At 36.8% G+C, this 15,509-nt stretch overlaps 4 protein-coding genes across 5 annotated transcripts; all 4 read left to right on the plus strand.

Annotated features, from left to right (window-relative positions):
• The first annotated feature begins 613 nt into the window (after positions 1 to 613).
• LOC111072095 (protein arginine N-methyltransferase 1-B) lies at positions 614 to 2,324 on the plus strand. The gene is made up of 4 exons (XM_022363733.2): positions 614 to 724; positions 792 to 1,067; positions 1,138 to 1,367; positions 1,429 to 2,324. Exons 1-4 carry the CDS (start codon positions 722 to 724, stop codon positions 2,048 to 2,050), a joined length of 1,131 nt encoding a protein of 376 aa, XP_022219425.1. The 5' UTR covers positions 614 to 721; the 3' UTR covers positions 2,051 to 2,324.
• Positions 2,325 to 7,149: 4,825 nt separating this feature from the next.
• LOC111072096 lies at positions 7,150 to 8,858 on the plus strand. The gene is made up of 3 exons (XM_022363734.2): positions 7,150 to 7,485; positions 7,582 to 7,673; positions 7,740 to 8,858. The coding sequence occupies exons 1-3, from the start codon at positions 7,288 to 7,290 to the stop codon at positions 7,810 to 7,812; spliced, it is 363 nt and encodes a 120-aa protein (XP_022219426.2). The 5' UTR covers positions 7,150 to 7,287; the 3' UTR covers positions 7,813 to 8,858.
• A 1,446-nt stretch (positions 8,859 to 10,304) lies between these two features.
• LOC111072068 (39S ribosomal protein L37, mitochondrial) lies at positions 10,305 to 11,883 on the plus strand. The gene is made up of 4 exons (XM_022363692.2): positions 10,305 to 10,634; positions 10,694 to 11,041; positions 11,103 to 11,383; positions 11,436 to 11,883. The coding sequence occupies exons 1-4, from the start codon at positions 10,459 to 10,461 to the stop codon at positions 11,852 to 11,854; spliced, it is 1,224 nt and encodes a 407-aa protein (XP_022219384.2). The 5' UTR covers positions 10,305 to 10,458; the 3' UTR covers positions 11,855 to 11,883.
• Positions 11,884 to 13,043: 1,160 nt separating this feature from the next.
• On the plus strand, positions 13,044 to 14,964 carry LOC111072085. 2 transcript variants are annotated; one of them, XM_022363721.2, is made up of 4 exons: positions 13,044 to 13,320; positions 13,397 to 13,546; positions 13,612 to 13,778; positions 13,836 to 14,964. In XM_022363721.2, exons 1-4 carry the CDS (start codon positions 13,193 to 13,195, stop codon positions 14,516 to 14,518), a joined length of 1,128 nt encoding a protein of 375 aa, XP_022219413.2. In that variant the 5' UTR covers positions 13,044 to 13,192; the 3' UTR covers positions 14,519 to 14,964. The 2 variants fall into 2 exon arrangements, with proteins under 2 accessions (XP_022219413.2, XP_022219414.2); XM_022363722.2 differs by having other exon boundaries at positions 13,236 to 13,325.
• The last annotated feature ends 545 nt before the right edge of the window (positions 14,965 to 15,509 follow it).

Here is a 15,509-nt window from a genome sequence, read left to right on the forward strand (position 1 = left end):
GGCCATTATGCCATACAAGGCTGCTATGCACCATTCCCCTGACAGCTAGAGCACGATGTCTGTCTGGGCCAGCAGCTGATAGATCGTCACAACTTTATATACATACAAATATATTAAATAGTAGTTTAGTAAAACAGATTGTAACACATAACGCTAGATCTCACCTTGTTGCGCTCAGCTTCTCCCGTGGATCGATATTGTCGGTCAAAGGTGCAAGCTTCAGTGGTCAAAATTTTAAACATAGCCTTTACTCACGGAGCACATAGGGAATTTTCTCCGCTTCCCACCAGCACCAATGCCCATACATCTAAAAACAGCTGATGGCAATAAAAAATTGGCGATTTGATTGTACTCGAATAATAATTATCTATCTTTGGATTTCACCTCAACATGCGTTCAACATTTGAATGGCTATAATATACTTATATACAAACAGCTCAATATTGGGATACAATTTAATACGGTAAAAAAAAAACATATATTGGCAACTATAACTTTGCGAACATAACTATTAATCACTTTCAGGAGTACCACTAATGTTACCTCAAATTTTGCACATATATATTGCTTTATTAAAAGCCCATCTCTAGAAACAGTGCTGTAAAATTCGTTTTATAAAGCAGCGTGCGTATTGAGTAGTTTTCGACGTTCACTTTGTACTTACAAACGCTAGAACTTCATTTTTTTCGGCGTAGAAAGTGAAATAATAAATAAAACTAAAATGGTACGTTGTATATGTTTAGATTTGTACCTTGCCATAAAAAAGAAAGGTAATCAACGACATTCCGCAGTCCACTACAGATATACCCATGGAATCCGCCATCGAAAGTGCGACCGGCCTCACACCTAAATCAAACAATGTGCTTAAAAAGTTATCCCAAAGCGGAGCTGGGGCCGCAGCATCCCCCGATGAATCGAATGCCCATGCTGATGAAATGACGTCGAGGGACTATTACTTTGACTCGTACGCCCACTTTGGTATTCACGAAGAAATGCTTAAGGACGAAGTGCGCACCGTGACATACCGGAACGCTATGTATCACAATAAGCATCTGTTCCAAGGCAAAGTACGATTTGTTAAAGACTCAATCAAATGCATTTTTGTTCAATTATCATTTAAAATTGAATTCTTTACAGATTGTACTAGATGTTGGATGTGGCACCGGTATACTTTCAATGTTTGCTGCAAAAGCCGGGGCGGCCCAGGTTATAGCCGTAGACTGTTCGAATATCATAGAGTTCGCAAGACAAGTTGTCATAGACAATAATTTGCAGGACATTATAAAGGTCGTTAAAGGAAAAATCGAAGAGATCGAGTTGCCAAATGGTATTCAAGGCGTAGACATTATAATCTCTGAATGGATGGGGTATGCTCCACACTTCTCTTTTCATCGGCTTATTATAATGTAAAAATTACGTTCGTTTCAGATACTGCCTTTTTTATGAGTCTATGCTTGACACAGTATTGTATGCGCGAGATAAGTGGCTGAAGCCCAATGGGATGATGTTCCCAGACAGAGGCACCCTTTACATTACAGCTATCGAAGATCGTCAGTACAAGGACGAAAAGATAAACTGGTGGGACGATGTTTACGGCTTTGATATGAGTTGTATACGCAAAGTTGCTGTCACTGAGCCACTTGTGGATGTGGTTGACCCTAAACAAGTGGTATCCACAGCCTGTTTGGTTAAAGAAGTGGATCTGTATACGGTGCAGAAGGCAGATCTGAACTTTTCGTCCAAGTTCAATCTAACAATCAAACGAAATGACTTTGTGCAAGCGTTAGTCACATATTTTAACATCGAATTTACCAAGTGCCATAAGCGTCTAGGTTTTAGCACATCGCCAGATTCCACCTACACTCATTGGAAGCAAACTGTGTTTTATCTAGATGATCATATGACAGCTAAAAAAAATGAAGAAATAACAGGCACGTTCCAAATGAAACCCAACGATCGAAACAATCGGGATTTGGACTTTGTTATTGACATACATTTCAAGGGAGAGCTATCCGAAATTCAAGAGTCTAACACGTATCGCATGCGTTAACTTCCATCATAACGAACACGTAGTCCATATGCTAAACTTCTTACAATTATGAAACAATGACTAGACGTAAGATGTATTCCAGTGCGAAGTGTGCAACGAATTTGTGTTGCGTCGTCTTCTAAGTTTAGAGAGTATCTTTTGTTAGTTTACATATTTTTACACTTGTGCGCCTGTTAAATTATTATTCAAAAATCCTTCTAAGAAAAGTTGTACAGTAGCACCTCAATCCTCACATAATAAATTGTGCATCGAGCACACCCTTGGCTGGAAAAAATAAAAACGTGTTTTCACTTTAAAGGTATATTTTTTTGTCCGATAAGACTAGTCGACACGACATTTCCGCTGTGCCCCAAAATGACTTTTTCTGATAGGTTTCAGAATTTACAATTTTTTAACGAATTATGGTTTTTTATGGCTTAGTTTTTTTTTAAGAAGTTCTTAAAAATTTGGTACTATTTTTCACATAACTTAAGTATTTTATATCTGGTTGCATAGAACTTTGCAGTTCTGAAAAGCTGACAAATGCAGCCCAGACACTTTGTAGCTGCAGCTCAACGTCCGGAAGATATTAAGCTTTCAAATTTGATCTTTTTTTTCGGTATTATTCCAGAAATGTTGACTCAAAAAACTCAGGAAAAGTCGACAAACAAATATTTCTTGGCATGAATCTTTGATTTTATATAGACGCATTAATTTGGCGTCGTTTGTAAGAATTGGTGAATAAACGGCCAAGTTGCAGCCGTTTGACCAAAACGACTCAAAACTCATTTTACCTGTAATTTTGGTTTTACCGAGTCCTAGATATGGATATATCTTGGATATATACCTTACCTGTTTATGTCCATTCGGCATGTAAATGTTGTGGACAGTTACTTTTATTCCTTATACCTAAGCCTTGATGTGGATAGATATACATAAATGCCTGTGTTCGGGCCAGCGGCTATTTAAGCGTCTATCATAATATTAAATGTAGCTGTCTACTACTTGTATAAGAGTATCGAAACCTAAACTTATGTATGTTCGGCAGTGCTGCTGTGCTCTCCCTGTTAAAGGGCGCTCTGCACCTGCCGCTTCGGCTCTTGCATTGATCGGCCGTCGTGGCCCAAGTAGTTCTATGCTAATCTCTCGCCGCATAGGTTGCATATCGAACCCCCGCTTGTGCACATTTATCTGGCTGGGCAAAAGAGCAAGCAATTGGCTTCAGCTAGCAGCCTGTATAAATAAACATTATAACGCTGTAAATCGAAAGTCTTTTAGCTGATTTTGGATAGATATAGGTGCCAAAAAAGCTTGGCATCTCAAACAACCTGTGTTATGGTCAAATGTTGACCTTTTTTCCTTCACAGATGCTGGTCCCGCACAAATTATACCTTTTTCCCTTCTAGCTATTCATAGAAAATGATATATAACTCCGTACCTATAGTATCCCTGCCTCAGTGTAGTTCTGACTTCCATCAGAATACGATCGTGTGTTAAGAAATACTACTTGTTTCTAAGTGAAAGCAATTGAAATGGATGGAAAGCAGACTCATTTTGCTACATAGGTGGAAATTATATGACCAGCAAGGAAGAAAAATTCGTTTTTACCGAAAAGTTGCAAGAACAGTGTGAAGAAAACTTTAAAATCAGGGCCAAAAGTATTGGCGAAGAGTGGGCTCCAAGCTGTATATGCTAATTGTGTAAATTGAACTTAACAGCATTTAATAAAGACGAAAAGTAAGTTACCATAAATCACAAGCTATTAAGTGTACAAAAAATACTGAACATTACTTTTTTCTTACAATTTTATTTTTACGGTTTCAAGTATTGACCAATCAGGAGAATATAAATATTGCAAGCCTCTTTCACAGGAACAATTGAACGATTTGGCGAGGATCCTGGATCTTCCTAAAAGTAGAACCGAGCTTCTTGGATCTTTTTTAAAGGATGCCCTTTTATTGAAGGAAGAGGTCAAAGTAACTAATTTTCGGACGCGTCATTTGGTTCACGCACAAATTTATATGACGTGCGTTTGCCACGACATTATGGTTTATTCAAGGAACTGGGTGAAGCTTACGCCCCAACAAATTGGAGGTTATTTGTTGACAACAGCAAGGAAAGTTTAAAGGCTGTTTTGCCACATAATGCTACAAAAGCCGTCTGTTCCCATCGCCCATGCTGTTAATATGAAGAAAACATATCAAACAATGGCTAAATTGTTTGAAATCACAAAATATAAAGAACACCGCGTGTGACTTAAAAGTCGTAGCCATTTTAACGGGATTGCAAGGTGGTTACACAAAATGCTGCTACTTCCTGTGTCTATTGGATAGTAGAGCTAGAACTGAGCATTAATCAAGAAAACTCTGGCCAAAACGGGAGGAAAATACATTGGAAAGACACAACATACAAAATTACCACCATTACACATTAGTCTGGGACTAATGAAAAATTTTGTTAAAGCACTGGATCAGGAAGGTGAATCAACGAGTTACCTAAAAACTGATTTTCCACGTCTGTCGCTGGCAAAAGTTAAAGAAGGCGTATTTAATGTACCCCAAATACGAAAACTACTAAAAGATGATGGATTTGTAAATAGTTTATCTACGAATAAAAAAGAAGCCTGGAACTCATTCCGACTGGTTGATGATTACATTAATATCGTTCAACCGAATTGAGAATTATGAAAAAAATTGAATCCATTTCCTGCACTCCCACTTAGACATTTTTCAAAAAAACCTAGGGGAAGTTAGTAATGAACATGGAGAGAGATTTCAACAATTAAAAGCTATGGAACGACGGTATCTAGGTGTTTGGAGTGAGAATATGTTGGACGACTATGTGAGGACTCTCATAAGGGAATCTGATTCTAATGACAAAGGAAGACAGCCAAGTTACCATTTTAGAACTAGTAAAAAGCAGTAACAAACCCAATTCATCACTAATCTTAAAAATATTGTAGTAACAAAACACTTAAATAAAAAATTCTTTATTATAATAAAACTTACTGAAAAGACTGAAAATTACTGATGGTTGTATGGGTTAAAGCATGAAATCCTATATCTCAGCTACTTATGGGAAGTTGGACCAGCAACGTACCGGACGGTTTTTTTTAGGTGAAATGAGTTTTGAGTCGTTTTGGTCAAACGGCTGCAACTTGGCCATTTCTCCACCGATTCTTACAAACGACGCCTCATTAATGCGTCTATCTAAAACCAAAAATTCATGCCAAGAAATATTTTTTGTCGACTTTTCCTGAGTTTGTAAAGTCAAAATTTCGGTAAAAAATAACGCAACAAAATTATCAAATTTGAATTTGAAAGCTTAATATCTTCCAGACGTTAAGCTGCAGCTTCAAATCTGGGTCGGATTTATAGCTGCATTTGTCAGCTTTTCAAAACTGCAAAGTTCTTTGCAACCAGATATAAGATATTTAAGTTATGTGAAAAATGGAAGCACTACCTCTGAAAAACATGGAAAAATTACCAAATTTCAAAAATTAAAAAAAAAACTAAATCATAAAAAAAAACATAATACTATACAAATTTTAAAATCCCGAAATCTATCAGAAAAAGTAATTTTGGTCGACAGCGGGAAGAAAATTTTCAATTTTGTCGATTATTGTAATAGTACAACGAATTGAAAAAGTAAGTCCCACATTTACATGTCTTCACTCCCAGTTAACCTTGCAATTGTAAATTCCAACATTAGGAAAATACTTAATATCTTATTGCGATGCCAAATTTAATTGTTTAAAGTGCTACCAGGTCTTACTTGTCAAAACTATTAAAATGCTTAGTATTTTTTATTTTTTATATTTTATATTTTATTTTTTATCGTATAGCTTATTAAATGCATCTTTTAATTTTGGTTGTCAAAAACTCGAAACTGATTCTACGGACTTAAAAAATAAAAGTGTGCCTTGCGCCTTACCATCAACATTACTCAATATCCTATCTATGGCTAGAATTTTGTTGTTGTTAGTCCTAGGATAGAGCAACGGTAAAAACATTTTTTAAGCCTACATTCGATACTTTATTTTTGGGCAGGTGCCTGCTAAAAAATAGTAGTGGAATGGAAACTACGTTTGAAAAAATTCCGGTTGTTTTTAAGGAAGAAAAAAATCGACCTTTTTAAAACGTATGTACAATTCGTATAAACGTATGTACAGTATAAACCTCACAGAGGGAATGTTTATTTGTCGTTTTCGCGCAGATTGGTTTATCCAGATTTTTCAGCGCCATAATATAAGCAATCCCATAATTAGGACAGTCCTCGACCATTCTTATTTTCACATAGTTACACTTATATTCCTTTTAATTTTACTGTTCAAAAGAATAAAATAGTAAGCACAACACAGCTAACACTCTACTCCTAGTGAAATTCGTATCTTTTCTGAGTACTAGCAAAGGCAAGTATAAGGGAAGGCAACGGTTTTCACTTTCGAAAAAATTTTCCGATTTACCTCTGAAAAAGAAAAAAAGTGTGTGCTCCCGTTTTCGAAGCGGAACCATTTTTCTCATAGAAATGAAACGGCGTTTTATACAACAAACCGAATTATAACTCCAAAAGGTAACGAGCCTGCACTTTTACTTTTACACCTGGTACTCAGTCAGTATATAGTATGTATATAGTATATATATGGGAACCTCATTCTGGCGTTAAGTTACATTCGTACGAATATGTGTTAAGAAAATTAATGAAATATTCAAATTTCGAAACAAAATCTTGATATATAAAAATGGAGAGATTAAAATGTATAGTGCATCATCATGTGAGAACGGCTGAGCAGATTTGGTTTGAATTTGTATTCAGTCGATCGTATTTGCAAGAAAAATGTTTCTAGGTAAGAAAAATCATCTATCGCAAAAAAAATTAATCTTTAGAACGGCTGGGCAGATTTGGCTCAAATTTTGTTTAGTTGTTCTTTTTTACCAAGATAATGTTGCTACGAAAGAAAATTTTGGAGAAACTAACCCTCGATCGCGAAAAAGGTGATTTTGTATTTATTTCTTCTATGGAACTTGTCACAGTTGAAGTTTAGTTCATTATTCATCAATTGAGGTATTTGCTTGGCTAATGTCTGATAAGTAGGCGAAGAGCCAATTGTCGAAGATTCTAACCTCGAGATATTATTCATCAATTGAGTTATAATAAGCCTGCTTTTAGACGATCAAACCTTTTACGACGTACACGTCGTTAAATAAGTAATCGGAATGTCTCTATTAATCTAACGCAAGAGGAACGTGCAAAAGTAAATGAATGGAGGTTCGCGCTGCACAATTACCACCTCAAATTCGACCAGTAGACTTGAATCGCGCTACTTTTGCAATAGCGCAATAGCCTACCAATATCGTCGCTGCGTTTATATCGGTTCATTGTCTGTCGTATACCAGCATTGCAATGCATTCAAGTTTCAATCGGAAACCCCCGGCATATGCTGCGCTGGTGGAAAGGTAAAATTGCCCGTTTTGACTCATCCGCCAGAGCCATTGTATTCGTTTCTCTCTCTATCCAATCAAAACATCCAATCCAATTGCACCGTATACGAGACTCATTGGTTCACTCATATGATTCAATACCCATTGATGTTCTGGAGAGGATGGATATCACTTGAAAATAAAGATGGTCAATGCAACGACAGGTTTGTTTAAAAGTAAATACTTCTTTTTTTCATTCTGCAACTAAGTTGGATAAATTCATATTTCAGGAGAAGATACGAATATGAAGGTCAGTGCAAAGTATTTGTAGGCGTATCGATTGATGATTTGCCAAGCGGTTGACAATTATCTGTTGAGATATCGCCGGTTGTTTCAACAGTACTGCGTCGAATTGTACGTAAAGGTCGAAACGAAGCGGTTCAATTTAAGTCGTTTTAATTTGTCGAAGTTACGATCAGAAGAGTACATCCACTTGCGTGACGCCATCGCTACTGACGGAAACGGCGCCAACAGAGGCTGTTTGATCATTCTCCCATCTACGTATGTTGGAAGCCCGCGCCACATGCATTAGTACGCTCCAGATGCGGAATTACGGACGTCCGGATTTATTCATCACGTTAACTTGCAATCCGAAATGGTCCGAAAGGAAAGGATGTCTATACTGTCCGCTTTTGTTGAAAACGTTCTCAAACCACTGCAATGTTGAGTACTGCAACTCCATCAAATCCATCAAATACGTTTGCAAATATGTCGACAAAGGGAGGACATGGCGGTGTTTGGCATTGCCGGTCCAAATGCAAACGACGAGGTGACGAAATTTCATCTTGGACGTTATGTGAGTTGTAACGAAGCAATCTGGCTGCTGTTTTCATTCCCAAACTATGAACGTCACCCGACTGTCGTGCATTTGGCAGTTCACTTGGAGAACGGAGAGCGTGTGTAGTTTACGGACGCAAATGCAGCGCAAAGAGCAGAACGATCACCATCGACTACATTAAAAAATTTATTTTCGACATGTGAGCGCGATCTGTTTGCAAGGAGTTTACTCTATTAGGAAATGTCACGCTATTACACATAAACGCTGCATCAAAGAAGTTTTAACGCCGGAAGAGAGGTGACGCTGTTGCTGGCTTCGCTGATGTCCTTTCGACTAATGCCCTCGGATGAATATACACAGTGCATCCACGCCAAGACGAATGCTTATATCATTGCTTGCTCTTGTTGAACATTGGAGGCCCTACATCCTTCGCTTCCTTGCGTACTTTATAACCAGAATAAAGAAATTAATTTTCCCTCGCTTCCCCCACCTCCTCCAGTGCGAGACGTTCTCTTTTTCGCTCGCACACACTCTAACCTGTGCACTACATTTTAGATATTTAATCGACATAGTAGATGTTGGTAACAGATGTAGCAAAAAAAATGTAAAGTGTAACAGTTTTTAAAATTCTTCATAAATCATAAGCTAAAAAATGTATATACTGACTTAGTACGAGTATAAAAGTAGAGTCGCGTTCACAAAACCAACACGTTCCTTCTCGGTTTTCTCTATATTCACCAAAAAATTATGACAATCGAACGTTCGGCTTTAAGTTCTCAGACGCGCTAAATTTTCCGTCGACTGAAAGTGCTATATATTTCGCTCGGCGCCCAGTGTGACCAAATTGGTCAAGCTGTATGCTCTACGGTTACACTGTTATGTGTTTCTTTAAAGCCTAGTACTCAGATCCGAAAAAACACCTCGCAAATAGAATCAGCGTTGATATTCGAATGAAACCAATACGATATTTTTTTCGACAAAAACTGTTTTCTAGGCTCTGTACGGAAGGCAGTACTCAGATCAACAAAAAAAAAAGGTAATTATATACTAGAAAAGTATCTGAATGTATTTGCTGATATTGCTGGTATCTTTCAACCCCCTCGAAATTTATATCAATTTCATATATTTTGCCAGCAAACACGAAGGAAAAATTGCAATATGAGAACAAAAAACCAAATGAAATATTTTAATAATGAAGACAAATAGAATCTAATTAATGCAGTATTATATGAATGATAATTATATGGATATTTAAATATAAAACAAATATTGCTTTCAAAACAGTTTGTCTTCATGGTGGTAGGCACGGGAGGCGTCGCCATCTGCTCCTGCTGATAGTCAGACACATTACCTTTCCAATAAAATATTGGGGAGCCCAGGATATGCCTGGGGAAGAGCGACCCCAGCCGAAGAAGTGCATTTTATTAACTTTAAACAAGAAGAATATATGACATTTGTTTGCTAGCAAACAGTTTTTGGATCTGAGTACTAGGCTTTACAAACAGAAATCTGTTAAAATTTTAAATGTTGTATAAAAGCAAGTTTAAATGAATTATATATGGGCGCTGTGGAGCTGGAAGACGACAATGCACACCGCAATATTGGATATTTCCGATCTTGATGGACAGAAATGCAATCAACAACCTTTTTATCTCCTTATAATATCCATTAATCGGTATTCATTCGACTGCCTTAATTTGATTAAATTTGTCTTCATTGTTGCACTTTTCTAGCCAGCGTGCGTCCTTACATTTTTAATGCGTGATTCGGTCGACCAAAAATTTTGTTTTATTTCCTCGGTATATTTTCGGTATATTTAAAGAAACGAGAAGGTATATTTCGGTATATTTATGGGGGTCAGACGGAATATTCGATCGATAAATCCATAGATTATAATTGGAATTGGATAAAATTATTTGTTTAGGGCTGAGAGGGACAAATAGCTAGTAATATTAAACTGAATATCAAAATTATAGAATATACAAAACACTTGAAATTAATGTTTTAAATTTATGGCATTTAAAAGGTATTTCTCGAAACTGAAATGGTATTTAATGGTATTTACTTGTTGGCCGAATTTATCGTCACGGTCACGCTGTCGGCAATATTTCATAACACTGCCTGTTTGTTAAATTTTCTTTACGAAAAGAGACTGTTATAACTTATTTTAAATGCGGCTTACTAATCAGTTATGCGCTCAGCATATTGGGTGGCATTTTAAGAAGCATTGGTTAATTCAGGGCAAGCGTGTGCCGCGTGAAACTGGCGCTGCCGCTGAGTTGTTAAGGCTGGCAGTTCAGGTCAGGACTCCTAATGACTTATTAAATCCGAAAGGAGAGAGACGTATGTGAGTACGAACGTTTATAAATACATATGCATATATTTTTATGATTCATTAAAAAATAGGTTAGACTTCATTGGAACAGGTCAAATACCGATTTCCGAGGACAATGGGCATCTAAAGTCGGCTTCTACTGCTTGCCATTCGTATGATGATAACAGTCTGCTAATCGGTGGATTACCCCAAGCCCAAGTATTGACAAATACAATAGAGGTTAAAACGTTTCCTCCCAAAATCGAAGAAGCTATTGCTAACCAGAAGTTGCCAAACGGTATTGATAGAAATATTCGAAACGCTATATTATCTGCACACGTGCTTGATGCTGAACAAGTTAAATTGCCTAAGGTTAAGTTAATTGAGCGACCTGCCTTTAACTTGCCTCGCAATTATGGAATTTCCCACGAAAGAATCAAGTAACAGTCACAAACAGCTCAATTGATGGTACACAGAATAATAATATGAATTTATTTTTAGTCGACTGCTAGTCAACAGAATATTGCATGAAATTGAAAAATTGGCTGGTCGTTCGCTCACAGTACGCCGAAAGCTGTTTGATAATGCTTTATTCAGAGCCACGTTGTGTAAAGACAGTGATCAGATCGGATTTGCGATCAATGCAAATAAATTAGTTTGCTCTCATCGTGCGATTGATGGTGTTAAATTAAAGTTTAACGGAGATTTGCCTGATCTTTACCCAATGAAATGTACAATTTCAATACCAAAAAAGCATGTTCTTAATAATGGCAACTTCTATCGTAAGTAATTAGAATTATAAAGAATTCAAATTTAAAGAAATCATATTTTCAGCGTTTCGGACAGAGGCTAGCTGCTCTCATCCCCACACTGTTTTTTCTTTCTTTGATACAAATTTGGTAAACACTCACGGATCCGAGGTCACAATTTCTCAATTTCATGCGCGAACAATGTTGAAAGCGTTTGTAGTCGCTGCAGCACGGGCCAAGCATTTGCATGGCGCCTCCGGAGGAGATCTTTCGAAACCCATCGTTGTACAAAGTGTTCAGACCGACGGCAGGACATTTCACTTTGGTGTGCTCCAGCTGAATACTCTTGATATTAGTTCAAAGAACACTTTAAAAAACTTTTGGTTCCATAGGGATAGTTACGAACTTTTTTCCAAATGCGGTTACGAAGCAGGGAGGCCGCACTTAGAAAATTACAATGGAGAAATCTTCCGCATACTTAATGCATTTTATTGTAGCTCCTAAACTAATTAAAATAAAGTTTTAAACACAAACCCATTTTTCCCTTCCATAATGACTATATGCTTAATTGTTGTCGGTATTATTCATACAGGCGGCATTAAGCTAATAAAAAAATCGGTCATGACAGATAAAACCCATTGTACACTTTCTGTTGTTGGAAGACATAATTATTTCTGATCAATTACTTCTTGCTTGATCCATTCAACTTGATTTTGTAAATTTCTTTTTAACCTTTAACCCTTAACTTCAGTGCATGAATGTCTTCCGAACTGTTATGTTCTTACTGACGTATTGAAATGAGAGATAATTAGTTTAACAAGTGTTTAAGAATTTATTTGGATGAAACTCTGAGCGATGCCTGATTCGATTATTCTAGTACATATGTTATGACATTTTAGTTTCCGGTTCTTTGTCAGTACTAGTTATTTTGTTGTTGCTGTGTTCGTGTTAATACAAAGCCAAAAAAAAAAAAAATTAAAATTCGGAAAAACCAAAAGTAACCTTTTGAAGCGAACTACGCGCAAGTTATATTGCAATGACAGTAGTCGCAGAGTTTATAATTTCAGTGTAAATATATATGTACACACATATGCATGTACATTAGGTTGTGCCAAAAAATTTTTTGATTTAAACGGGACACCCCTAATTTTGTTATGTTGGGCTTGTATATATTATAGTATTTAGTTTTATTAGTTTGTATTGAGTTTGCTACCGAATTTTACAAAAAGTTGTTAGCAAGCAAATTAAAAGCATTTTTTTTTATTGAGTGAATTGGATAATGCGGTGAGATCTATTGCATATATGTATGTATGTATATTGATACTATTAATATCGTCATTAGTCAGTTATTGGCAGTAAAAATCGTGCACAAGTTTTTGCGAACAAGTTAACTAAATAAATCAACCTCAGCTGAACTTCCTGATTTTCACCAAACGTTAATTTTTTAACTGTACCTAAAAAACAATTAAAAATACCTTATTATCAATATTATTTAAAAAACCGACGAATTCAATTTTGCTTTAATGTATATTTAACCAAAAAAGTGTATTTTCCCCCCAAACTAATAATTTGGAAAAAAATTGTATAATTTTATTTACTAACAAAAAACAGAATAAGGGGGTGTCCGCTTTTTCATTAAATTTGGGTCCAGCCTAATGTCCATACATACATACATACATCTGTATGTACGTAGTTCTAACTTCTTTATTCGATGGTGATACCATAGCAACAGTGATGCACTAATTTGTTTATGCATCGATGTATTGACTGCTAATAAAAGCACTTGGCCAAGTTCTTACACCTATACACATTTAAAATTGAAAAAAGTCAAAATTCGGTATCATGAACAAGCTGAAGTCAAATAATAGCGCCAATAACAGTGGCACATCTTCGGAGACTAGCGAGACTCAAAGTGTAGAAGACCATCAAACAGTTTTACTATCTAACAATCGTAGTTTATCATTGAGTAGGTAAGGTGCGCGGTCATTGTTTTTAAAATGATTTTCAATATGTGTATAAGTTTACATTAAGCTTCTCATTAAGTAGAGCCAAGAATAGTTGGAAACGTATGAAGGAACTGGCTGCAGAAAAGGAAAATGAATCTAAACGACCACCATGGCGCGCAGTTAGCGTTTCAACCCTTACAAAGCCTGACAAGAGTGCATTGCTTCGGGCTAAATTACTTGATGCATCAAGGTAATTAATATGAATCATATTACTCTATAAATTAAAAAATTACGCAATGGTTCTTGCCCCTTTAGACGATTAAGAGCTGGAAAAGCAAATGTAGGTCTACAAACGGACTTCGTGCCGACTAAGCTTATGAAAGAAGCGAGCGTGGATGTACAAAAGGATTTAATTTTGCACAAAGATATTGGGATACTTACCGATGGACAATATTGTAGGAAGAAGGATGGCTATCAGCAGTGTAAGAAAATTTACTTTGTAGAACTGCACTTGAATCATTTTATCGAAACCTTTTCAGATGTTTTGACCTATTCCATGTCACAAATGACCGAAAGCGTTGCTACAGTTTCTCGTTATACACAAACGCTTCTCCCCAAAGCATATAATAAGGACGTCATAAACAGATACTTACCAAAATGTGATGAAAATGAAAATGGCATTATTTCAAATTTGGAGACGGGTCTCGATGATACAATTTCGAGAATACGAAAGTTGTATTTTGACGACGAGTCACAATTACAAAGACATGCGGTAGGCACAGGCCGCATCGGTCTAAACCTAACACCTACGCTAGACTCGTGGAATTTCGATGATGATCCAGCTGAAATGGAATCTGACCGACATTTTATACCTTATACTATAGAGTCTTACCATCCGTGGCGCAGTTTCGCACCTGTTCCTTTTCACTTGAGGGGCAATTCAGTTATTGGAAGCATGAAAATTGATTGGTATGCATTGCTGCAGTCCATTGATGACTTAATAAATGAGTCAAACCAATTAGTAGATAAACTTGAACAGATAATGCTGGGCAATAGTTTGCATCAAGCTACGCGTTTGACTAATTTTTGTCAAATTACAAAATTCAAGTCTAGCAATTTCAAGCCCCCCTCTGAGCATTGGTTGCCAATCATTGACCAACAAGAGAAGCAATTAAAACTCATTTTGAGCACGCCTGAATCTAGTTATGTTACTCCTGAATGAGGAATATTTTTGGTCGATTTTTACTAGTTAGCCAACCATTAAGAACATATATTTATACTAGGGGGCAAGCCCCCTGCGCACCCGCTTCGCTCGAACGCCAACCTCCGGCTCGCTCTCTTCGCTCGCAAACAAAACCATTATTCTAATCACTGCGCCTTAGTACAGCAGTGACATTCCGCTCGATATTTTATTTTATGTGCCTTTTCTTCTTCCTCATTCTCTAACACACCCATTCTACCACAAAAAATAAAATATCGGGCGGTGATCCAAAAAACACCTATTATTTTATATAATAGAGAGATATAAGCCCCCTGGGCACAGCGCCCCTTTGCATTGATACTGAAATGGATGCTACGAATACGAATTGCTCAGGCAACAAACAAGTTGATACCATTCCCATTGATACTGTCATCCTTGTAATGTTATTAGAAGTCGTTATTAGTAAAGCAGGGACGTAATTCTCTATTAAATAAAAAGTTTTTTGGTTTGTTTCAGTTGCCACCCGATATTTTATTTTCTGTGCCTCTTTCTTCTTCTTTCTCTAACTCACACACACACATTTGATTCCCTGATTAATTGATCCCTGGATGCACAGTAATCGCAGTTCGACTGTTTTCTGTCGATACGTGCCCAGCCAAACCAAGGTGTGATGATATGGACGGACCGAAATACATCGTCATATCCATTCGAATATTGATGTTGGTCAAGAATATACCTTTAACCTTTGCTTACCAGAGGGAAAGGGATGGAATGCAGGGGAATGCTCTTAGTACTTTTCTTTCTGTGTATTTCAGTATTAAATATTCTGAGTTATTGATATATGTTGACGATCTTACAATTCGTAGATTTATTAGAACCATAGATGACCTTCAACGCCGACGTTTCTTGGTGCCTCCGGTATCGACTTCCTCATATCTTTTCCTCTATCTATGGCTCTTCTATCGATATACATTCTTCTTTTTTTAAAATAGCCAGTGGCGACGCCATGTAA

The sequence above is a fragment of the Drosophila obscura genome, unplaced genomic scaffold (genome assembly GCF_018151105.1).
Source record: "Drosophila obscura isolate BZ-5 IFL unplaced genomic scaffold, ASM1815110v1 contig_192, whole genome shotgun sequence".
In the NCBI taxonomy this organism is placed as follows: domain Eukaryota; kingdom Metazoa; phylum Arthropoda; class Insecta; order Diptera; family Drosophilidae; genus Drosophila; species Drosophila obscura.